The sequence below is a fragment of the Neodiprion virginianus genome, chromosome 1 (genome assembly GCF_021901495.1).
Source record: "Neodiprion virginianus isolate iyNeoVirg1 chromosome 1, iyNeoVirg1.1, whole genome shotgun sequence".
In the NCBI taxonomy this organism is placed as follows: Eukaryota; Metazoa; Arthropoda; class Insecta; order Hymenoptera; family Diprionidae; genus Neodiprion; species Neodiprion virginianus.
The window spans coordinates 20591742-20616839 of NC_060877.1; the positions used below are offsets into that span (position 1 = coordinate 20591742).

At 37.5% G+C, this 25098-nt stretch overlaps 1 protein-coding gene across 3 annotated transcripts in view; it reads right to left on the minus strand.

Moving 5' to 3' along the window:
- LOC124302704 (pheromone-binding protein-related protein 6-like) overlaps positions 1-24591 on the minus strand; it is a 50116-nt gene extending 25525 nt beyond the window's left edge. For 2 of the 3 annotated variants that reach the window (XM_046759141.1, XM_046759133.1), the window contains exons 1-3: positions 24203-24537; positions 23445-23532; positions 7201-7253 (exon numbers count right to left, since the gene is read on the minus strand). In XM_046759141.1, the coding sequence (XP_046615097.1) occupies positions 7201-7253; positions 23445-23532; positions 24203-24271 (210 nt within the window). In that variant the 5' untranslated portion in view covers positions 24272-24537. Of the gene's footprint in view, positions 1-7200; positions 7254-23444; positions 23533-24202 lie in introns of all 3 variants that reach the window. The other variant, XM_046759153.1, reaches the window with a different exon arrangement.
- Positions 24592-25098: the final 507 nt, after the last annotated feature.

Genomic DNA, 25098 nt, shown 5'->3' on the forward strand with positions numbered 1-25098 from the left:
TGCTAATCGGCGTGAGAAAAAAGGGAAATGCAATAGAAAAGACGTTAAACAGTCAGATATAGGTTGATAAAAAAGAAAAAAGTGAGAACTCTTAATAAGTCAAACAGAAAATCAGACTTGGCGAAAGGGACTGGAGAATATTTACTGTATAATTACGTGTAATATAACTAATATGGTACGGGAAGAGGGTAAGGTCAAAGTAAATGACACTGAAAAAGAGATACTAGTTATAAAAGATGATTTTAACCCGACCGGAAAAATAAAAGGAAAGATCTTGCAACGGAGAGTTGATGCAAGGAAAAGCAAAAAGTGTCCAGAGATAAAGTAAGTTACAGAAACGGGGATCTCTTGATAAGGCTAGTTAAAGAACGGTGTTTGAATATTCTCAATGGTAATTGGAAAGATAATGAAGAAATTCCACGTATCTTGGACAAAAATGTACAATAATTATAGACTACACAAGTACCCTGTGTACGGAAGTATATAAAGTTATAATACAAACCCCAATGAAAAGAAAAGTGTGGAGGAGGGGATATGAAATAAACATGGGCGGAAAATCTGAAAAAAACTACTAAACAAGTTTTATAAGAAAAGCGAGAGCCGAAAGATTCGAATTACGGGCCAGGGAAATGAACAGTTTGAATTAAAATAATTCTGTAGTTCATGAAAGAATATGGATCATGTTCAGAACGACGTACATGATAAAGATTGCAGTTGTTGGTACTATAGGTTGGCATGATTAAAGAAAAAAAAATTATGTATAAAAAATTTCGTCTCTTCAAGCACCGTGTATATATAGGACTTTAATGTGTAGATGGTGTGTTTACCTTTTTGAATCCTTGCTTCTTGATGGGAAGCCACGGAGGCAAGCGAAGCCGTCTAATTAATGATATGCGGATGTGCAAATCATTTTTTTACGAGAAGAATATTGTTGAAGGAGTGTAATTTGAAAATTTGATGATTTCGAAAAATTAACAGAGTCAGGGCGGCTAGGTGGTCTAGTGGAGTAAGGCTCCGTTCAAGCATCTCTAGACGCCAGATTCGATTCCTGGCTCCGTCAATTTTTCGAAATCACCAAATTTTCGAATTTACACTCCTTCAAAAAAAAAAAAATCATACCGAATACGGCAATTTGTTCACACTGCGGATATCATGAGCGCGAACGCTACCAGAACAACTACAGGTAGAACAAAAATGTGAAGAATCAGTTTAGTAGAGCACAAAATTTTCAAACAAGACAGTCCGTAACGACACTTACCTATTTTCAACAGTTTAGCCGTGAGAACTATTCGAGAAAAACAGTACTCGGTGTTAAACTGATTTGAATCCGTCAATGTTGACGAAAAAAATCGCAAATATTTACGGTGCAATAAAACATACGGAAAAAGAGGTTTGATACCTCATAAAGTTTTTATTTCAAGATTTCGAAATAAGCCGACCATTTGTTGTCCTTTTTTGTATAACATTTTTCTGCAGAGCTGCTGTAACTTTTGATCTAATAATCAAAACACGCTCGATGGTTTGCAATCACTTTTATTTTAGAAATGCCTCAGAAATTCGATCTTCTGATGTTTAGCACACATGTAAATGAATGGCCACTATTTGATAGTAAACAAATCAAAAAACTCTCGCGCCAATTTTTCATAAAAACTAAGAAAGTTGTTCCTCTAAATTAAAAAACTCTTTTCTTTCATATGATCTATCACACAAAAATGTTCATGATTTTTTTCATTAACATTGACACACTCAAAATGAATCTTACAATTAAGGCTGATTTTCGGGGATTTCGTAAATCCCAGCGTTTTCGAGGTTTTCTTTTCGGACCGCTCTCGCAGCCACACTATTGAAGACATAAAGGTGTCGTTAGTGACTATTTTTTTTTAAATTTTGCTCTTTACGAGATTAATTCTGGGCATTTTTGCTCTATTTGTACCCGATCTCATAGTACTAGCGCTCAAAGTATTCGCGGTGCGAAAAAATGGCCATTTTTTGGTGTTTTAATTTATTCATTTCTCGATGACATGCCAAACTGCAGTCCTAACCACAAGATCATTATCGTGTGTCTCGTTACAAACATGATGCATATTTGTTCAATAATTATCGAATTATTCCGATATGAGGCCCTAAATATCGCTTATCTGACTGGCTGCACAGCTGAACATCCTTATTGGAGGCAGGCCGTTTTGGCACTGCTGTGTCGGTGACACCATTTTAGTGGCAGGACTTTTCGGCGAGAGAACGTTTTGACACCAGGACGTTTCGGAGTTATCATTTTGAAGCAAGCTATTTCCGCGCTGGTACGTTTTAGAGAAACCCCTGTTGGCTCAGGATAAAACCTGACAGTCGATTCTTTCATTCAACGGTGTCATAATTAAATTTATAATACATCGTGACATGTGCGGTTGGTCTCGATGCCTGGGCTTGTGAGAACACTACGTTATTGTGAGTGTCTTTGCTTAATTTGTGCTGTAATTAGAAAAGAATAAGAAACATCAATAGGATTTCCTCTGGTGTGCTAAATGTTGGACCAGTCTCGTCGACCCGAAAACACCCTGATTAGTCTAAAGGCTTTCATTGGCTCGGGAATAACCGGCGCTGTCTTGATCGTAGACAAGGATTTTTCACCGTTGCTCCTATAGATAGACAAGGGCAATACAGCCGATACTTTCCTCCCGGAGACAAGGGTTTTTGATCGTTGCTACCTGATCGAAGACACGGGCAAAGACTAGTGCTTCGTTCCAACTACAGACTCAAGAAATTCAGAGCCCCGCTCTCGTGAGACTTGAACACAGAAGCCGAAGCTGATAAATCTTGATTAATTAAATCAACAGTTAAACTGCAGAGCAGGGCTGTAGCCGTCAGGCTGCGTTTTACCAAGTGTAGACTGTGGGCACGGCTATGCACTACCGTCCAACTACCCAAGATGAATGCACGCCGTCTGTTAATTCTATCCGATATCGATCTACCTGCAATGATAACGAACTAAAAGAAACAGATTTGTTGAAGTTTAACTATAACGATTCAGTTACACATAAAATGATCATCAAATTACAGAAATCATGTGAAAAAAAAATCATACAAATCAAAGTAAACTAAAGATAACATAAAATATTATAGAAATAAAATAATACAGAAATAAAATTTTTTGTTTTAAGGCTTTTTGATAATGATAGTGATAATTGACTAAAGGGATGGTCCTAGAACAAAAAAGTTGATTTTGTTGGAAATAATTACAAATTCTAACCCAGCCAAAAAGATATTTATTTTGATAATTTTAATCGTTCTTAGGCTCATCAATTGGGCATAAGTACCATAAAAGCGTTTACCAAATATGAGCTTCATTGGTCAAATAGTTTCTGAGTAATCGTGTACACCGATTTTCAACGTGTGTAAAAAAAAAGTTTAGAGATAACCACGTTCAAAGTTTCGGCAAGGGCACCTTTCGGCACGTTTGATTCTGTAACTTACCAACTAGTTAGCTATTTCAGCACCATATAACAGTCCTTCATATTTCTCGTAATACTAATTTTGCCGATCCATCTTCTTCCTGTGTGACTTACGGGCCTCTTGTAACTATGAAGCTGCGCTTCTCTTGCCGTTCGATTCGTTGCCGATCGGAGTTTAAAGGATCTCAAGACGTCATTTTTGAGAATTCACCAAAATCACTAACTGCATCGTATTCTACAGGTTTTAAAATATAAACTTGGGCAATACAAAAAAAAAATGCATTTTTTGAAGTGTCTATAGGGAGTGGCCCTCTTAATTCGTAATCCTACTAAACCGTAACTCTTACACTCTACTAAAACCGCACGTAATCGTAATCGCAATTCCGTATCGTAACAAATTAGTCAACTAAACCCGTAACCGAAACCCAACCAAATCGTAATCATACTCGTAACTCCTTTAAACACAGCGTAATCGTAGCCATAACTTGTATTCTCAAAACATAATCGTAACCGTAATCACAAAGTCCATAACGCTAAACGTAGTCGTTATAGCGAATTGTAGTAATCGTAATCGCAACCGTAACAAAATTCAACAACGTAATAGAAATTATAACGTAAATCTAGCAAGTTGTAAACGCAATTCATCCCAAACTTGTAATTCTGTGAATTTCATCATAAACTCATCCGTAATTCGTAACATCAACCGTCATATCAAAACAACACAGACGCTACTTCGACCTCTCACACATGACTATCCGTGACACTATTCGAAAATCGACCTACCCAACGTACAGACGCGATTCGACCCAGAACAACCGAATTTTGGGTGTACGCAATTGACAGCAAATCAGAGGTTCACCAAAATCATAACTCTAGTCGTAATCTTTTGCAAACGAAATCAAATCAATTCTCTAACAGGCAGCTCAAGCTTCGGTCATCAAGCACAGAGATTGGCAGACGAATTTCGAGCACTTGCCGTAATCGTAATTCAAAACGGCTAACTGTTACTCAGCAAGCCGCTAATATTCGAAATACGAAATTCAATCGCAATAAGCAATACCTACCCTCCGAATATAGCCAACACAGAAAAGCTCCAACGCGACTGTAGCTTTTTCGGTCCAACAGAAATAATTATCTATTGCGCAAAAGAGTTAAAACAAAACTGGAAACTAGCGAAACTTCTTACAGCACGAAACGCCAAGACGACAGTGATTCAAAATCTATCGATCTCCCTCAACGTGGGATCTCTTTTCACCCCCTGTTACGTGATGTCATGTCTTACAGGAATTGATAACAATCGATTTCAAATCAATTTTGCTTATTGCGCAATCTGACGCGCACCCGACAGAACCTGAACACCGCAGAATTTTGCGACGGGCAGCGTGCGAGAGGAAAGGCGGAGAGGCTGCAGCTCGTCGACCACTAGCGGGATTCTCTTCGGCCTTGGGCTCCCTATAGCTGCGGGGATCTATGTTGGCTCTCTTGCTGCAGCCTCGACAACCTTTGTTCGAAATTCGCGCACACCGCTACTCCGTAACTTCTTTGAAATCGTCAGCAACTCCTTGCTTGATGCCACCGAAACTCGACAAACACAAAGCATAAAAAGCCTGAAATAAATCTTATCCGATATCACGTGAACTGTCCCTTCACGGAACTTCGGATGCGTCACCACTGTTCTGGCGCTCTTTTCGAAATTTATCGTAATTAATTCCGCGAAAATGATAATTTTGCGTTCCGTCTAAGGTTCAGGAAGGTTCTTGTAATGTGCTTTCGAAATTCCACGTTACAATATATGTTACGGAGCTAGTGAACAGCCAATGAACGCGAGCCGTGATATCACTACAGCGTTAGAAAGAGTTAGGCCTCCAAAGTCGGGTGGAAAAAGTTTGGCCACCGGTAAAATTTTTTCAGATCCATCTGCGGATGCCGCTGCGGCGGACGTCACATTTAGTGGGTGTTGATGCCTGAAATTTAACCCTAAACGTGCGCACTTTGGTGCACATTTTGGAACGACAATTCAACACCGTAGTGTCACATTGTCTGGACGTTGAAACATCCTTACGCCGAAACGTTCCCACGCCAAAACGTCGGACGCCCAAAGGTCCTCGCGCCGAATCGACTTCACATCGAAATGGTAGGGCCAAAACGTAACACACTTATCATTGTGAGTATTATAGAAAATGTAACAGAAAAACTAATCTGAGGTAAAATAGACTAGAACCAGTAAACGAAAAGCAATATACGGAAATGGTCAAAGATGATTATTAAAAGTATTGAAAGAGTTATAAAGCTTAAACTATATAAAAAAAAAAGAAAGTGCGAGAAGCATTGTGCAAGAAGAAAAAATAGGGAGAAGAAATAAAAGAAGTTGAAAAATTGATGGACCTAAAAGACCAGTCTTGGGACCTTCTGTTCTCCCATTATTCGCGGGAAATACCAATTTTCGACGAGAAGATTTTGGTTCTACCAAGAAAGACACTCGTAGATGCTCGGTCGATTTTGTTCAAAATCTAATGAGTACTAATTGCAAGTATAACATAGCCAAATCAGTGGACTAGATTTTACACAAAACGGTTCAAGTATTCTAGAATTTACTGGTCGAAAAATTTTGCGTTTCTGCAAATAACTCAGGTAACAGATTACCTATAGAGAGCTTATTTCCTGCCAGTTAAATTCAAGTTTCACTTTCGAAATTGGGAGTTAATCATTTTTGTGATTTTTAACTTTGTTTCTATGACTATTTTTTTCATCAGACTTTATGCTTCATACATTATCTGATAAGACAATACCAGAAGGTTCGAGAAAGACTTCGGGAGAACGAAAGTGAAACGAGATAAGCGAAGCTTGGGTCTTGTAAGGAGAAAGAGGGCCAAAGGAAATGCTACTTACAACCATAGGTTCGAAAATTGTCATTAGACGTAAAAATGGAGATTGAGGAAAAAGGTTGAAATACTCAGAGTTAGATACAGTCCGCTCTCGTAATAGTGCCACTCCTAATAGTGCTGGTTCCCCTAATTCTCGCTCGAACGTAACCCCCACCACGAGCTCACTTCGGGTTTTATAATCGTCTCTCTCAACAGTGCCAAACGCTGGCTAAATCGCGTATAATTCTCTGCTTTAAATTCAAATTATAGTCATTATTTTTTTAATAATGTTATTTCGTCACAAAATTCATAATATAGTAATAATATCATTATAAATTTCGATTATTATCATTAATATAATAATCGATTTTATTCAAAGAAATAGAGATCATATACATTTGATGATTTTACTATATCAAAGTGTATTTTTAACACATTTCGTGGAATAAATGGGAATACGTGTGAAAAGTTTTCGTTAAATAACGAAGTTTAGAAAAAGAAATTGAATTTCGAAAATCGAAATAATCCATGTTTATATGATAAGGAAAACGAATATAAATATACACGAGTAGTCACAGTTTACCCGGTGCGGCGGCACTATTACGAGAGAGAGACGATAAATCCGACGGCGTGAACGCGCGTCAGTGGTGGGGGTACCTGAGTTCCAAGAAAAATACTCCCTACTCCCCCATCGCCGGTACTATTATGAGAGCGGACTGTACGAAGCGTTGTGAACGAAATTCATTTTTGTCACCAAAAGGCAAAATGTAGAAATAAAATACATTATCTTTATGAAGAGTCATTGCAGAGTCAAAAGAAGACACTGATTATATCAAGGAGGAGAATGATGTACAATTTCGTACAACATTCGATCATTAAAAGTTGATTACCATTAAAGGCCTGCCTTCCAGCCACTGTCCATTTCTTACAGCTTCGATGTCAGCTGAAACGATATAATTAATCTTGATGAATGTGGGCTATGGCATTTTTGTTATGAGATTTTTTCAATTGCAGTTGTAAAATAATCATATAAAAAAAAAAAAAATCGCTTATGAACGTTTATAAGTGAAACACAATTTACTCCTGTTTTGTGTTACAAATCAAGTTCATAGCATGAAATGATTTTCAATAAAATTAACGTACGAAACATTTCAAATGTCGTTAGACACTGCGTTAATAGAATGTTTTGGTACACCCCAAGATTTGATGTAGGACTAAGGTGGTGTCCAGAGATTATGTCATCGAATTGTTAGGGTTTGTGACCCCCCCCCCTCTCCAGCGCCTTCGTCATCCACTGTTAAATTTAAAGATCCCGCCTCCCTTCAAATGATATAAGTAAAAGTTAACGACCCCCCCCGCCTCGCCTACTATTCCTATTTAGGTGTGTAATATAATTTGTCGGTGGCAAATTTTTTAAAACGAACATAATCAAAGGAAGCATAATATGCATTATAGAAACTTTATCTAATGCTCGAAATGTTCGTACAGAAAAATAATTTTTTTTTTATCGGGAATTACATAGATCTAAGCATAGCATAGTTAATTAAAACAGTATATTTTCTTCCTATAAATATTATATTTTTTCTATTATATTCTTTAACTATTTCTTTGGAAAATCTTCTAATGGAGATTCAAGCTATTTATATGCATATAGAATAATTACATGTATCAGGTCCAAGGTCTTCTACACATTACGAATAGGAAGTGGTGCTATTTTATAGTTTGGACGCCAAAGGGATTGATTTTTGATAAAATAAAACGTGACGATAAATTCTGGACCGAAAAAATGTAAAATTTTTTTTTTAGCCTCCTTTTGGCAAAATTCAACTCCGACCAATTTTGAAATTAGTGACGTTGCAGCGTGAGAGTATGCATGTCGATTCAAAATCGCTTAATCGAAAAATCGATTATTTTGAATAATATAATCAATTCTTCAGATCGATTTTGAACCCTACATCGATTCAATGAATCGATCCATAAACCTCCCGAATCGGATCTATCAATTAATTTTTTGCTGTTATCGGACGCAAAAGCAACCGGTAGTACTTGGTCGATAATTTGAACGCATCATAGAGTACATTTTTATGAACACTCCCAGAGGTGGCGTTACTTGCGTTAACAAAACGCATGGTTAACAAAAAAAAACATTTTATTTTTCCGGGCGCGTCTCTAAACGTCCAATACTCAAACCTAACCTAACTATTCTAACTAACCTATTCTTGTGAGTGAGTTTATTTATCAAAAATATACTGTGGATAAATATTATTTTTACTATAAAAATTTATAGTAATGGAATAAATAGTACCGTGATCGTGTTCATATAGCATTCATTTTATGAGTAAGAATTTCTTCTCTGCATGCACGATGTAAGGAGACTGTAGTGTGTAGATGTTTATGTTTACCTTTTTCAAACCTTTGCTTCCGATGAGAAGCCCGTAAGACGGCAATGCCGTCTAATAAATGAGATGCGGGTGTGCAAATCATTAATCTACGAGAGAATTTTGTTGAGAATATGTAAATTTGAACAACTGGTGAATTTGAAAAATTAACGACGGAGCCAGGAATCGAACCTGGAATCTAGCGATGCTTTACCGGAGACTTACTCCACTAGACCACCTAGCCGCCCTGACTCTGTTGTCTTTAATTTCTCTCATAACCAGTGAGTTCAAATTTCTCTCGTAGATTAATGATTTGCACACCCGCATCTCATTTATTAGACGGCATTGCCGTCTTACGGGCTTCTCATCGGAAGCAAAGGATTGAAAAGGGTAAACATAAACATCTACACACTACAGTCTCCTTACATCGTGCATGCAGAGAAGAAATTCTTACTCATACAAATCGGGCACATGAAAACAAATTTGAACTCACTGGTTATGAGAGAAATTAAAGACAACAGAGTCAGGGCGGCTAGGTGGTCTAGTGGAGTAAGTCTCCGGTAAAGCATCGCTAGATTCCAGGTTCGATTCCTGGCTCCGTCGCTAATTTTTCAAATTCACCAGTTGTTCAAATTTACATATTCTCAGCATTCATTTTAATTCGAAAAATAGTAAGTGATTAGATTGAAATTCATTTATCGAGGAACGTGCGTTGCAGTTTGCATTTTTGTTAAAGTATTGTTATTTTTTGTTAGCCTGAAATGTCAACTAAAAGTGATACATGGTATCACTTTGTAAAAAAGGGATCAAGTAGCGTATGCAAGTATTGTCATATCGAAGTCAAAACATGCGGGAATACAACAAACTTACGCAACCATTTATTACGAAGGCATCCATGTATTAAGTCCGTAAGTTAACGGAAACTGGTGGTGGCAACAGATGGTATTGGTGTTGGTGTTGACAAAAAAGAAACTGGAGTGTCTACTGTGTGTACCTGCACCTTTTCCTTACAATATAACATATGCCTTTGCCTTTTTTTTAATGCATGCTTGTTTGAAAATGTATAATAGTATACAAAAACGTAATTCTTTTCAGACAAATGACGATATTGCTACTACGTCGACATCTCAGCAAAAATTTGGCATAAATGATGTTTTGAGTTTGACCAGTTCAAAAGAGTACTATGATTCTGACTTAGAAAGTACAGCGTCATCATCAGGATCAGTGAAAAAATCAAAACTTAATCAACTAACTATGGATTCATGTGTTAATAATATTAAAGCATTCAATGGTAAGATTTTTTGTTATCTACCTAATAAATTACTTACTTTGTTGATTATGGTCATTGTACATTTATGGGCGGTGATAATGTATGTCTTCAATTTTTTTTTTCAGTAAACGGACAGAAGTATGGACAACTGAGTAATGCTATCATGTTAATGATTTGCAAGGATACATTGCCATTAAATACAGTTGAAAAAGAAGGTTTCACATACTTAATGAAAACAGCAGTGCCTTTATATAAACTTCCTTCACGGTAGACAATTACACAAATGATAGATGACAAATATAATGTTCTTTCTTTGCAATTCAAAGAAAAGCTTTTAGAAGTAGAGTCAATATGTTTAACTACGGACATCTGGACAGATACACATAATACTAGAAGCTACATGGGTTTACCTGGACATTTTATATGTGGAAATGAACTAATCAGTATAAATTTTGGTGTGTCCTATTTAACTGACAATCAGCCCCATAATGCTGAGTACTTATATCAAGTATTAATAAAAATGACTACAAAATGGGGTATAACTTCAGAAAAAGTTGCAGCAGTTGTTACTGATAATGGTGCGAATATCGTCATGGCCGTAACAATTGCATTTGGCAAACAAAAACACTTATGGTGTTTTACCCACACTTTGAATATAACAGCTCAAAAACCTTTTGAAGAAAAAGGTCGTATTGAAAGTGCCGAACAGTTACTAAATACTGTAAAAGATATAACTAGATACTGTAAACAAAATGTAAATGTAGCTGATGTTCTTCGTGAAGCGCAAAATGATATAACAGTACCACTCAAATTAATTCAGTCAGTTTGCACACGCTGGAATTCAATTTACTATCAGCTGGTTCAGTTTGTAAGGTTATCGGAGCTACTTGCCCCCATATTACTCAATTATCCGAAAGATCCACCTATGTTAACAGCCAGTCAACTAGATGGTATCAAAGATCTTATAAATATTTTAAAACCTATGGAAGCTGTGACAAAAGAAGTATCCGTAGAGAAATTTGTAAAGTCAAGCAAAATTATACCAATAGTTTCCTGTCTTTTGAAAACATACAGTACAATGAAAACAGAAACAGATGTCGGCGCTGTGATCAAAAATTTAATATCGGAATAATTAAAGAAGAGATTTGGTACAGTGGAACAAGTACATGTGTTAGCTATCACCACACTGCTGGATCCAAGATTCAAGAAAATTCATTTTTCTGATAGAATAGCATGCGTCAGAGCTATTGATAAAATTAATAGTATGATTGTAGCTTCAAGAAAACAATTGGAGAATAAAGCTAAGGAAAGCAGAAGAATCGAACATTTGGGAATTCCATAACATATGTATTAGTAAAAAATCAGCTACAATTATTTCAAGCAGAAAGTGAAGGATAAGTTTTACAAGACGAATTGAAACATTATTTAACACAGCCTGCCGTCGACTTTAAAACGACAGCTCCTATTACATATTGGTATCACCAAAGAAATTCCTTGTACAGCTCAATAACACCGATTGCCAACAAATATTTCTGTATAGTTGGAACATCTGTTCCTTTTGAAAGGCTTTTTTCTATTGCGGGAAATATTGCGACTGATGAAAGGAGTCGTTTAGATCCTGAGCGATTAGATAAGTTAATTTTTTTAAAGTCACTCGACTTAAAATACTGGGAAATGTGATTGCTTGTTGAATTTGTATTTAACTATAATAAAATATTATGAACTTAAAATTTGATTAATTTATTGACTGACTTACTTAGGTGAGACTGGAAATTTAAACTGCCACATTGGTTTAGTGGTCGCAAGTACTACTGCTGCTGAGCAAGAGATCCTGGGTTCGATCCCCACCTCTACCTATTCTTTCGGAGGAATATAGGCGTGATATTATGTTTATTAATTTATTAACTTCTAACCAATTACTTCTATTTGCGATACATGGTCATCAATAATGTCTTGTACATGTATTAGGTAGGTGTGAAAATAGGCGCGATTAATCGGAAATCAATCAACTAATGCTCGATTTGAGCAAGAATTGATTCTAGTATGCTCGATTCGAATCGAACCGAAGATCGATTTTTTTAGAGAGAATCGACATGCCTACGTAACAGCCGGTGAGACCGAATCCTCGAATGGGTGATTTCGTCGGCCTTCTATACCAGCTGTGGCTCGAACTTGCTTGCGAGAAACTCGGGGAGCTGGTAGTTCGTGGTTCTCCGCGGGAGGCGCGTGTGGCTGCGGTGGTGGCGCGTGTGACGTAATTGGTGACGCTCGCGGCGGCGCGCTGCTGGAGAACAAGCTCCGGAGCGGACGTATAAGTTTGCGGGCCGTGCGCAAGCCAAAGCCGAAGTTGTAAGGGATTCACGAGTTTGTCGTGAACACTTGGATTATTCAAGGTGACTCCGTGTATCACAGGGAGCACTATTTAATAGCTACTAACGTGCTCATTATGGCTAGCTACTTTACCACATTTTTTCTCCAGCACAATTACCGATCTGGTACAATTGCATCATCAGTTTGATAAATTTATAAGTCACACAACAGAACACTTATGTACCACCCATTTTGAACGTCAGTTAAGGAGTGCCGTAGACGATTTCGACGTCGACGTATTTATCTTCAAGTATCGAAATCCACGTATCTCAAACGCAAAAACGACGCAACAGCTCAATTCCTTATGTGATTCTGAACAAAAACATTTCATTTTACACAGAAGTAAAGAAATGGTATGAATTCTGCGAATTCATCTTTATTTGCATCTTGCGATTTCGTAGAATCCATCAAATTTCTTTATTTATGCCTCAAATAAAAATTTATTGAAATTTTTTGATCGGAATTGGGTGTAGAATGCGGATGTTAACCTTCTTTTGCGTTTTCACATATGTGGCCTTCGATATTTGAAGATATATACGTTAATTTCGAAATTGACCAGCGATCCCATTGAGGCGGTAAAAGACTATTCGGCGGCAATGAATTCATGAACCTGATGAATTGTTACAATTTGAAGAATGCATATTGTGACCATCAACTTCCCCTTCCTCCCGAAGTTTTGGGCGGCAGCAGCGAGAAGTTCTCACGATATTAATACAGTTAGCTTATTAACCCTCAAAAGGCGCACTATTGCGTTGCCCGATTCAGGAGCATATGATGGGTATGTCATACCCGTATATCATCATTTATATCTGACGATTAAATGAATCGATTTAAACGGTTTTTTTCCAATCGAAACCTCAGATGTTGTAAAAAAAGATAGTGTTTGCGGAATCATTACGAAAAAAAGTATTCTTCACATAACAGAAAGAATAAAAAAACAATTCATTAAAAATTGTCAAAATATGACTTCACCCCTGAATATCTCACACCCAGTGCGCCTCTTGTGGATTAATAATATTTTTCATTCCTATGGTATTATTTTTGTGTTCCCATGTCTCGCCCAACCTAACCTATTCTCAAGCGGGCAGCGAGAAGCTTACGTAGCCGACGAGGTCAGCAGAAGAGAGGTCAAAAACATTATCGACATATGGGCACTCTACTGCCACAAGATTGCCACACTTGAATATTGCTAATTTGTACCGTCTAATAGTGAATGGCTACCCAAGCAGCAACGTTTGGCGATTTTCACTTTCCTATCGAATGCTACAACGTCTAACAGGAGTACCTGTGGGTGTCATGAATTCTGGATCATCCTTCCCTGTTATCTAGAGTACCGCTACCGTTTAATGCCAAACTTCGTTGTTCCTTTAGTACTCAACTGACCCGGTACTATTCAAATCACCAGCTGGGTAACTGGGATAATGAAATAGGCCAAGGCCTTACCTAATTTATTCAGTAGTCTCCTGTGAAGTCTCCGGTAAAGCATCTCTAGATACCAGGTTCGATTCCTGGCTCCGTCGTTAATTTTTCAACTCACCTGAAAATTTTGAAGTTGTTCTCTTCAATTAGCAAATTTTTCTCGCAAAAAATATGATATGGTATTTCATATCAACAAAGATGAACGGCCCGTTTCTGAGGCCATTTCTACGCGACGTAATGTCATCGAGATCTGTCTTATCAGCTTCACATAAATTTCGTTTTGTTTCATCTGATTTCGTTCGTTCCGTTTTCATTTATTTTGTGTGTATCTTTTATTTCGTCTTCTACGTTTCCTTCTACCAAATCTATCCTACTACCCAGAATATTCTTGTTACGTGCTCAGTCCGTTTGCTCACTCATAGCTCATTCTTCGTCCCTCTTACCTAGAAGCCTCTTCATTACAATAGACTAAACAATCTCTCCCACTTCCTGTGCACACCTGACTATCTTCTCTGAGTTCTAGAATCCTGATCATGCGCTCTGCTTTCTGCACTCATTTACCTTTCGTTCTGCTCATTCCAAGACACTTCATGTTTACCTCCCGACCTATGCCCTACTCACCTACCCCTCTGAACTACACTCTTCGTTTCTACCGTTTTATCAACTGCTTCACAGTAAACATATAACTGATATTCTAAACATACTTAAAGTTATCAAACCCTCATTCTAACCTCCAGTTATCCTATAATGTAAAAGCGAAGCCGAACCAGATTCCTTACCACTCGGGAATAAACGATCTTCAGGCCATTACACTCTTGATTTCAATATCGAGTTATAATTTTTTTTTATTGTATTTCGTTATGTTAATTTTATCTCATTATTGTTTGCACCTTGTGCCTATCGTTGAACGGTATTTGTCCGTATATTTTTCTTTATTTCTTCCATTTCTATTTGTGTTGTATTAGCATCTTACTTATAACTTTGGGTGTTTGATGGCATTCCTTGTCCGGGCCATAAGTCCCCGTAAGAGCGGCCACTATCAGGTATATCATTGATATCTGCATTATCCAGCTTTTTAGGCGAATGAATATTTAGATACTGCATACCGATATCTCTAGGGTTGTCAAAATATCTTTAATAAATGCGATACCGTTAGTATGTTTTTACTCTACGGATGCGTAAAGTAGGATTCTACGGTCTGTTTTGCCGGTGTAAGATGCTGTTTAACACAACGGTATGTCTAAAATGAAAAAAGACTTAAATTCTTCAAATTGTTATCTGTCGCACTCAAAGTGGAGGTTAGGTTGATTCATTGTAGTTCATTGGAATTTTTGAAAAATTCTGTTCATTTGTTTGTTCAGTTGTATACCTTTTTGTGACGAAACAAACAATTTATATTATCATCACTTCTAATAAACATGAATATTTTTTAACTATAAAGTATTGCTCATTTGGGGGGGGGGGCTCCACCTCCAACCCCCCGGACCCCTTCCATGCCCATGTACGCGACCTTCTTCTTCCTGCCTTTTTTGCAATTTTGGTAGAATGTTTTCCAAATTCACGGCTCGTAGGGCAAAAAATATTGCTCGCGTCACGAGCGTAACATTTTATACTTTCGTGCGATCTCTACGAGCACTCTGAGTGTGAATCCATGTTTTACGCTTTAGATACGAACTACTATTCTAGGTTCATATATGAGATGGCTGTGGATTAGTGTTGTGTACAACACGAGATCATCCGTCTAGGAGATTTAGAGGCAATGAAGACAGCGAGGTGTCAACGACGCGCGAAATTTGACGAATACAATTACACCATTAGTTGATGTTAGTTTTAGGGAAGACTTATAAAAAGGATAAAATAAATCGAGTTCTGAAATACATATTACTTTATTTTGCTACTGATGAACAAATTATTTAATTTGTTTTTATTAACCGTATATTTCATGTTCACGTATTATTGAGAGCACGTCATATGAATAATGAATACTCTGTGTTTATTTGCGAAAGTGAAAAACTAACCTCTTTTCCCTGGGTGACTTCAATTGAAACTGCAACTATTTTGTCTCGCTTTTCTTTTGCTTTTTGTTTCACGAATTTTCCTTTCATCTTTCCATGAGAGTTTCGCACATTGTTGCTTATCATATTGTATATTTTTTCAATAATTCTGCCGAAGTCACTTGACTTAAATTTCCGCGGTGTAAACAATACAGAAGTCCGACGATCAAAGTGAGATGCAAGATGGCAACATTGCCACAGTTGTCACGTCACAGTAACGTAAAAACTCCTCAAATATAAGACATTTTATCAGATTTCATTTAATTGAGCGTTTTTACAGCAATATTATTCATATCAATCCTATGATTTCATATACATTTAGTTTCCGTAGGAATTATTCGGTTGTTCGTGATTTCACGTAGAGCCCTAGCTTGGCACACATCCAATACGATACTTAGGTGGAGAACCACTTTAAGTGAAGTTCGATCGTGATTATGCTGGTCTTCTAGTGCGAATAGATCAGTAGGTACTAACACCAGTTTTTCAATCCGCGACAGATTTTCGAATACTTTAAAACCAAATGCGCCTCTGACCCTCGGGGCAGGGTAGATCCTCAACAACGCCATTAAATTTGAAAGCAAATTGCATGACCAATAGATCACAGAGAGGTGGGAATAAAACTGTGGATTGGATCCATTCGGACAAGACGACACCATAATCACGATCAAATTTCATTTAAGGTAAGTTTGTTTGATCGTACACTCACGCTGCACCGTCTTGTCTTCTAGATCAATAGGTAGTTGGTCAAAGTTGATTGCAATTTGTATGTGGTACGGGCTTAATATTTACACCGCAGCTTCTACAATTTCAACCATTTTTAAACACCTGTTTTTAAGAAACATTCAAGACATATTTTGTCTTTTAACAAACACTTAATACGCTAAATTGATAATAGATGTATCTACAATAGCATTTTCGATTATAATTGGGTTATTGAGAGAACTTAATAAAAAAATAGATATACATAATTGGGTTATAAATACGAGCAAACATGCTCGATTTTGACGTCCAGCCTGCAGCTTTACGGATCGCTTCAATATCCACACCTCTACGATATGCTGCTGAAGTAGCAGCGTGTCTTGTACTATGGGATCCAAAAGTTGTAACATCGATGCCACTTTCGGTCGTTACATTATTCAACTATCTACCAATTATTTGTGTTGACGCAACTTGATGCTGTTTTTTTGAACGTTAACAATAAAATGTCCTCGTTCTGAGGCCGTACTACTTTCAGGTGTTTAATATAATGGTCAAAATCCGTTGCGACATACAATCTTGGTTGTTTATGAAAAAACGTAGTTTTAACAACGGTTAATGTCTTCCCGGTCCGGAAGTTTTTTTACAATCTACTATCTTCATTCTAATATCCGTTTCAGTCTTCTTAATATTACTTATTCCTATGTTAGACACAGCTTGAACTTTGGGGATCGTGACTAGCGCTAATAACATGACTACTTTTAAGTAACTCGAACGACACAATTCATGAGGCCAAAGTGTTTTCAGACAACCGAATACTGGCTCAGGGTCCCAGATCTCTTCGTATTCCGATGATTGGGGACGTAAGTGAGCCACACCCCGAAACAAAACCTCTTCATAAAAGGATGTTGTCCGATATTTTGCGTAACTATTAATGCCAGAGCTGGTCGGTACGAGTTTAATGTCCCGTACGTGTTTACGTATCGTAAGCAACTAGTTAAAAACTCGAAAACACTTGCGACGAGAGCTTCAAACGGACATATTTTCTTTGCTCAACAAAACCTCCACCATAAATTTAACGGTTTTCGATACTGTTTGATCGTTCCCTTCAACAACGATGTCATCATTACTGATGTAGATTCTTGAGGAAAGCCCTTCAACTCAAACGCTTGCTCGATAATTTTCCGGCAACCAGGGAAAGTGACTTCCGCAGTGGATAGTGTCGCCTATAATTATTAATTAAGAAATAATTTTCAGGTGAGAATTGAATTTGCTCAGTTACGAGTAATTCTCGAAATAAGGGATACCATGACTGTGTAGACCAGAAAGGTACGATTAAAACGCCTTTTACCTGTTCAGAAATTATTTTTCGAATCGTTCTCAAGATCATGGCAAAAGGTGTAAAGCATAGAAATAGAAACTCGTCCACGAAACGGTAAACGCGTCTATCGCCCAAGTCTGCGGGTTTTTGTGCTAAGAGACAAATTTGCTATACATCGCATTTATATTTATTGCAACCAAATCAATGTCGAAAATCCCAAAGGATAACTACTTCCTCATATGCTCATTTGACTAACTCCCACTCGATTTCACTCTGTCTGACTCTTGATTCTTCGTCGGCTTCCTTATTATCGCGAGAACTAATGTATGATGCAAAAATTCGCAGTTTGCGGACTTCGCACCACTGCGAAATTGCTTTTGCTAGTCTTGATAACTTCGGGAACTGAATACTATCCATACGGTTAACACACGATACTGCAGTAGTATTGTCAATGTGTAGTCATATTTCACACGAGTGTTTATCTTCACCAAAACATTTTAGCCCATGAAATACCGTTTTCAATTCTAGAAAGTTGATATGCTCATCGCATTCGTAGCTACTCCAGAACCCCACGTGACCGGCTTCCGTCACAGGCTATTCCCCAGCCAGTTGAAGATGCGTCGCTAAAGATTTCCATTTCAAAGCGATTTACTCGTATTGGGTTAACACGTGTCGTAACGTTGTATGTACACCAGTCCAAATCCGAGAAAACTTTTACAGAAATTGTCATTTTCATATCATAATTAGCATTTGTATTTTCGAGAGCTGAAAATTTTTCTTTTTCGAAATTTTTTGTGCACACAGTCCCATATCTCGTCGCTGGGTATGCGGCTACCCATACGCCGATAAATTCAGTGAGAGTGTTCTGATTTGACAACAATGAATATTTATCAATTTTGTGGCGAGATTGTAAGTCTGCCTCCTTTTTTCTATTGTTAACGCGAGACAAACATTTTTTTGAGTCGAAAAGGAATCCGAGAAATTTTATTTCTTCAGAAGGCTTGAGCTTGCATTTGTCTAAATTTAATATCAATATTACAGACCCTAGCAACTTTCTAGTTTCTCGAACATTTTTTCGACACTCTTGTGCTATATATCCAAACAAAACAATATCGTCCATATAAAATACTGATCGGAAATTTTTTGCTCTCAAAAACTGAGCTATCGGCTTCGTTAACTTAGTAAATACAAACGGTGCTGTATACAGACCAGACAACATAATTTGTCCAGGGACGGGTCTCCCATGGAAACCTCACGTGTCTGAGGACTCCTCGATGATTCTCTAGATGATGAACTCATTATGCATTTAGCAAATGCTGAAAAGCCCTAAAAGGATATTTTTCACCGCAATTTATTTATTTCGTAAAACGCGACTGTTACGGATCGCATAGCAAAGCGTAATGGCTTTGTTGGAGATCGACCCGGCCCTTGGGGTGGAGGCGCACTCGTTTTCAAAATATTTGAAAATCTATGATGGATTGAGCAACTGGCGTTACTACCTATTGATCTATTCGGACAAGACGACGCAGCATAATTAAAAGATAAAAAAGTCAGCTTATTGTAAATGGAAATAGTAACACTCCGGAGGTACAAGGTACAAGGTGAGCAAGATGTGCTGTAACGTGACATTTCGGATGCGTGTTTCAAACGGCTCCCTGAACCCTAGATGGAACTCGAAATTAGGGATCCCGCGGATCAGACCGCTAATCATTTCGAAAAAGAGCGCCAGGACAAAGGTCACGCATCCGAGGCTCTGAGAGGGGACCATTTTCGGTCTAGCGAATACGACTTTTTCAGGATTTTTGTTTATTTTTTTTTTTTTGTTTCGAGTAAATGCGACATCGTACACAGGAGATCGGCGGCAAATTCGAAAAGCATTATCGGATCACAGTCGCGACGGATCGCGACGAACGGAGGGCCTCTCACGAGGCTACGGAGAGAGCGTCAACGTAGAGCTCTGCCGCGAGGGAACCCAAGGCGGACGAGATTCCCGTTGGTGGCCGGCGAGCCGTAGCCTCCCCCACCTCGCTGACGTCACGCAACCTCGCGAAGTCGTCACCACGCCACTTTCAAACTACGGGATGTCGGAGACTGGACAGCCAATCAGCACCTCTCCACAGCGGATCCAACTATAGCGATAAGTTAGGCTATAAGAATTTCGGAAAGAAAACACCAATGAGAGCAGGAGAGTTTTTCACGACGGATAGCGCCTGTGTTCGAGGCATGTTCGAATTGCGGCTCCGATTATAGCGGAGCTCGATATTTGAGTCCTGGCGACAGTTCGCGGTAGTCAAAATTTGCCAAGAAAGAAAAAGTTAATTAATTGTGCGTGTCATGGCCGAGACCGGGGTAGGCGACTCCTTGGTGTGGCTGCGAAGCGGTAAGCGCTATTAATTCCTTGCGAACGCATTTCGAGTGCAATTTAGATCGGCGCACCGGTCAACGGTTGGCCAGTTTCTCGTTGAGTTAGAGTAGCACTAGAAATTTGTTTGCCGATCTCCTTGTTGATGGCCGTAGCCTGAGTTCTAGCGATAACGCGGAGAGTCGCTTTTGTTACAAATTGAGTGCAGCCAAACTCCGCTGCATGGGTTCAAGTTGAGTCAGCTTAGGTAAAAGTGTCACCTCTCGTGTAGGTCGCGTATCATCGTGCGTGGACGCTCGGATTAGCTGGGCGGTTTGTGAACTTTTCGGGAATTGCGAGTACGAATTGAGTTCGGATGCGTTTCGATAATAGCCATACGATTACCGTGGGTACTGGCGTAATTAAAAAGAACAGCTAGAGATGTGATTAGCGTGTCGAATCAGGATTGGCTGTGATTATTGCTCTTATGGATGAGCATAGAAGCCTGGTAATTAACGCTTTATTTTGTAGAGGACGATAGCGGATAGCGCATCGAGTATGATTTTGGACCTACTTTTTTTGATCTAGTGGTTTATTGTTAAGCGGCGATTAGCGCTGTAAATAGTAGAGGACGGTCGCGGTTAGCGCGTCGGGTCAAATTCTGTTTTCGGTTTTTGAGTTATTGTTTATTGTTAAGGCAGCGGCTAGCGCACGTAGGCATTAGACGCCGTCCAGACTTAGTCATTTTTTTTCTCTTTCTGTCTTATTATTTTTTTTTTGTTAAATCTAAGTATTTGATTTTGAACTGCGAACAGCGAATTGTGAATTATTATTTCTATTGTTTTGCATTTTGAATCGCGAAGAGTGACGGGTGAAATATTATTTTTTTATTTTTCTTTTGTATTATCGTTGGCTGGAAATATATTATTTTGATTCTATCACAGCTTGGTAAAATAACGTGTTGGTGTTGCACATCTCGCGTTCTCTCTCTCTACCCAAAAATTACCCCTCCCTTCTCCGCGGTACTGAGCTACCGAGCATATTTTCACATAGCGCGTTGACGATTTCGAGGTGTGTTTATCACGCCAGGCGCCCAACAAAATTTTGTTGTATTGTTTTATGGATCCAGGTTACATCGTGGACGCCAAATTATTGTGCACGCGGTAAGTTCTCGGTCATCGTCTCTGAGTGGCCGAGGTGCGGGAAAAGTACACGTCACAGTGCATATTCAGAGGTTATGTTTACATCTCAGATAAATTTTATGGTATACTAGTTATATATGTATATGTTATTCTGCCAATTTTTATTTTCAGACCTTACAATTTTACGCTACGTCCTAGAAAATATCACTTTTTAAACTAAAGGTTATTTAAAGAAAAAATGATATACTCAAAACGGTTCAATGTAAAAACACTAAAAAAAAAAAAAAAAATCAGAGACTTCTTGTGGGCTAATAGAATTTTGAAACATATTAAGAACTGAATTTGAACAGATACGGCCGAAGGTCGGTCGATTTCAGCTGGAATACCTCATATGTAGGCCGCTCAACTAACAAATATACTACATCACTCTTAAATACTTGAATGAAAATGCTTAAGCTATAGTTTTTGAATTTTTTTTTCACTCCCAAAACTTAGTAATTAAGAATAAATTGTGATAAACTATCCATGATTGACAATGAATTATTAAAGCCCTATGTGTATAATATTGGTGGCGCTTTGTTAACATGCAATTGTAATTTTAAAAAAAGTGCCGATTGATTGATAATTTAAAAAATTGTTAGTTTTAAAACCAAAGCTCTAGGTAAATTTGTCTTGGTCTGGAAAATTTTGTTTTCTAATTCAGAATCTTGTGTCAAAATGGGATCCGAATCAGTTACGGTATTCCTGAGAAAGTTTTGATTGAGAACAGTTAGAAAGATTGATTGGGCGAGAAAATTGCTTTTCATCTCATTCCTCCGCAAACTACTAACGAATATAGATATTTTCATAGTAATAAGTTCATGACATTTGAATTTCACATCCATTAGTGACGAATATTTGAAAAATTAAAGATTTAGGTAAATGATACTGTTTATAAAATCACATTTGTGCAGTTTTTCGAATAAAGAATTAAAATTCACGGGAGAACCTTTTTTTGCTAATGCTGTGACATAATAAATTGAAAAAAAAAAAATGATGGCACAAGTTCCTTCAACTGGTTGAAATTAGCCGGAATGCCCCATAAGTGTAGTACTTGGCGCGCGATGCTACTATGTCGCTTGAATACCCTATACAGAAACTAAAGAGTTGGCCGTTTACGTTTGACATAGTGAATTGGCATGAGTAGGGCGTACTTCGCTTGCTTAGTAGTAGATAATGTGCTTTAGCTGTAATTATTATTAATACCTGTGCCGTGAATAATTGTCAAATCGGACCCTAGGTGCAAAAACGAAGGCAATTATAGCATGCGGCTTAGAATGACCTGCATCACCAGACAATATGCATATGAAATTCGTCACGTTATTGTATGCGATCCATTTTACCAAAACTAATTACTCCGAAATTTCACTATTTCCTGAAGTTCAGTAAGCCATAATACAGCATTTACACACTTACATGTTACAGGATAATATTTTTTTTCCCAATCTTAGCTTCATCAAATATTCAAATACAACACCTGAAGATGAGAAAAGTATTACAAATATTTAATGAAGAGGGGAAAAAATGAAAAAATGATTATAAACTAGCAAAACTACCACATTCATTCGCTGTAGAGTAACAAGTACGCTTTTTATTCATAACTACGTAAAGTGTGATTTCAATAAATATTTCGAAAAAATTGATGTCAGTATTTATGTTACCAGTATATGATGTGATTTAAGTTAATGTATTGCTCTGGTCGGTTTTGACGTTGCCGTATATACTTATCACTATAGATTTAATAAATCGCAATATTATATTCCTAGAAAAATGCCATTTTTTTATTTTGGCGTCAAATGAAAATGTGTTGGAACGTTTTTATTCAGAATGTCAAACCATTTTCACGTTTGCGATACGTTGACAATAGACATTTGGAGATATATACGTTAACGTCAAAATCGACTACGGTACCTTTTTAACATTAGTAAAATTTGATCAAAACTATCCAACTAAAATATTATATCACTCATCTGCATATTCTTTTTAGGGAATAACATAATACGCAAGTATATTGTGATATTAAATGATCACACTGTAACATTCTATATAGGTTCTTACTCGATCTATAACAAATTGAGTATACAAGTATTGATAAATTACGTACTGGTAGTCACTCCTGTCTGTGTTTGACAAGCGTTCACGACACTAGACGCCTTCGCTATCATGTCATCAGAGACAAAGCTCGGCCGCGTCTGCAAAGTATTGATTAATAATGTTTATTAACCTCCGTTAGCCTCTGTATGCGTGCCTCCCTCGACACAGACGCAGATTTACTTTTGCATTTAGCTTGCATGACAATTACGGGATCAAAAGAATTGCAAAAGTAGCGATAGAACACAATGTAATACGGTATAAAACATTTTTACTATTCAACCTATCTAGATACAAATTAGACTTAACCCTCTGGGTTTTTATTTAATGTTTTTACTACAAATAATCAATATTTTATACGCATGATTGTTTAATACAAATAATTTATCTAATTGAATATACAGTTGGATAAATTGTACCGTGAAGTCAAACATAAATGAATTTAAAGAGAAGTAATAAAAAAAAATATTAAGAATTCCATATTCTTGAAATTCGCTTGGTTTGTATATGATGTGATTTTTTTTTGTGAAATTGTTCGCAAAAAGTAAATTCTAAGTAGCAACTATTCTAACTACAATAAAAATGTTAGAAACTTATAGTGAATGATGACAGAGGATTCAAAACTGCGCAACGTATTCAGTGCCTTTACACACCGAATAAAATCATCCCTCATCTTTGGATTATATAAGGTCCATTTACCCCTTCGTACAATGGATACTATTGTCTTTAACATGTCAAATAAAAGGATCGTATAAGACTTTAAGAGCTTACCCCCGCATCAACTGCAATCGTTGCCGAAAGCAAAATCACCGTCACCATTTCCATCGTTAAATGCTTCATCTTGTAATTTGTATGACGTCAGCAAAATTGAATTTATATGTAAAGAATTGAAACAGTTTTAAAAACTCGAGGGTCACCGTAGAATGACAAATTATAGATGTCACAATCGTCCTCGTCTTCAACTACTAGTAACGAGTAGTTACTAAGAAAATATTTCTGTCTCAACTTGTTATGATACACAATTTGTGTCGTATGTATGTAGCTCACCAACTTTGGGCGGTCGATTGGTCCGTACTCTCAGTCGCGCAGGGTGCGACTAACGTCGATCCAGTTGAACGCATGGACTCAGCCAACACCTAACCCCCTGACCTAGCCTCCCGGGCAAAGCCGAGACATCGCGAGCAGATGCAGGAATGACAGAACAAGAGTAGGTAAGAAATAAATTTTGTCACAGTATACAGGTTAGAATCTTTATCCTTCTGGTGTTGTTGGCTTCCCTAAAAATCTGAATGAAAATGTCTAGCGAATCTAACAATGAATTCGGATGGAGAATAATCAGCGCCAACTGATTCGATCATATATCAATGATATTTAATCATTGTAAAATAAATTTTTGGAGTAATCGTTTGAATAAGATCTGAAGTCGAATGCCCAAATTCCTCGGACAAAATAGGTTTTATAGAAAAAAACTTTTGGGACAAAAGATTAAGAGCTTCAAGGAAGATGAAAGATGACGTTATTTTCAATGTTTTGAGTGACTACGGTAAGGAGAGGTCGAGGTGATTATCTTAGATTACTTGACAGATGTTTTGCAGTTTTTATATATTAAAAAAGTTTCTTTAACGGATAATACCACTTTGGCACTCGGAAAAATGAGTATTAAAATA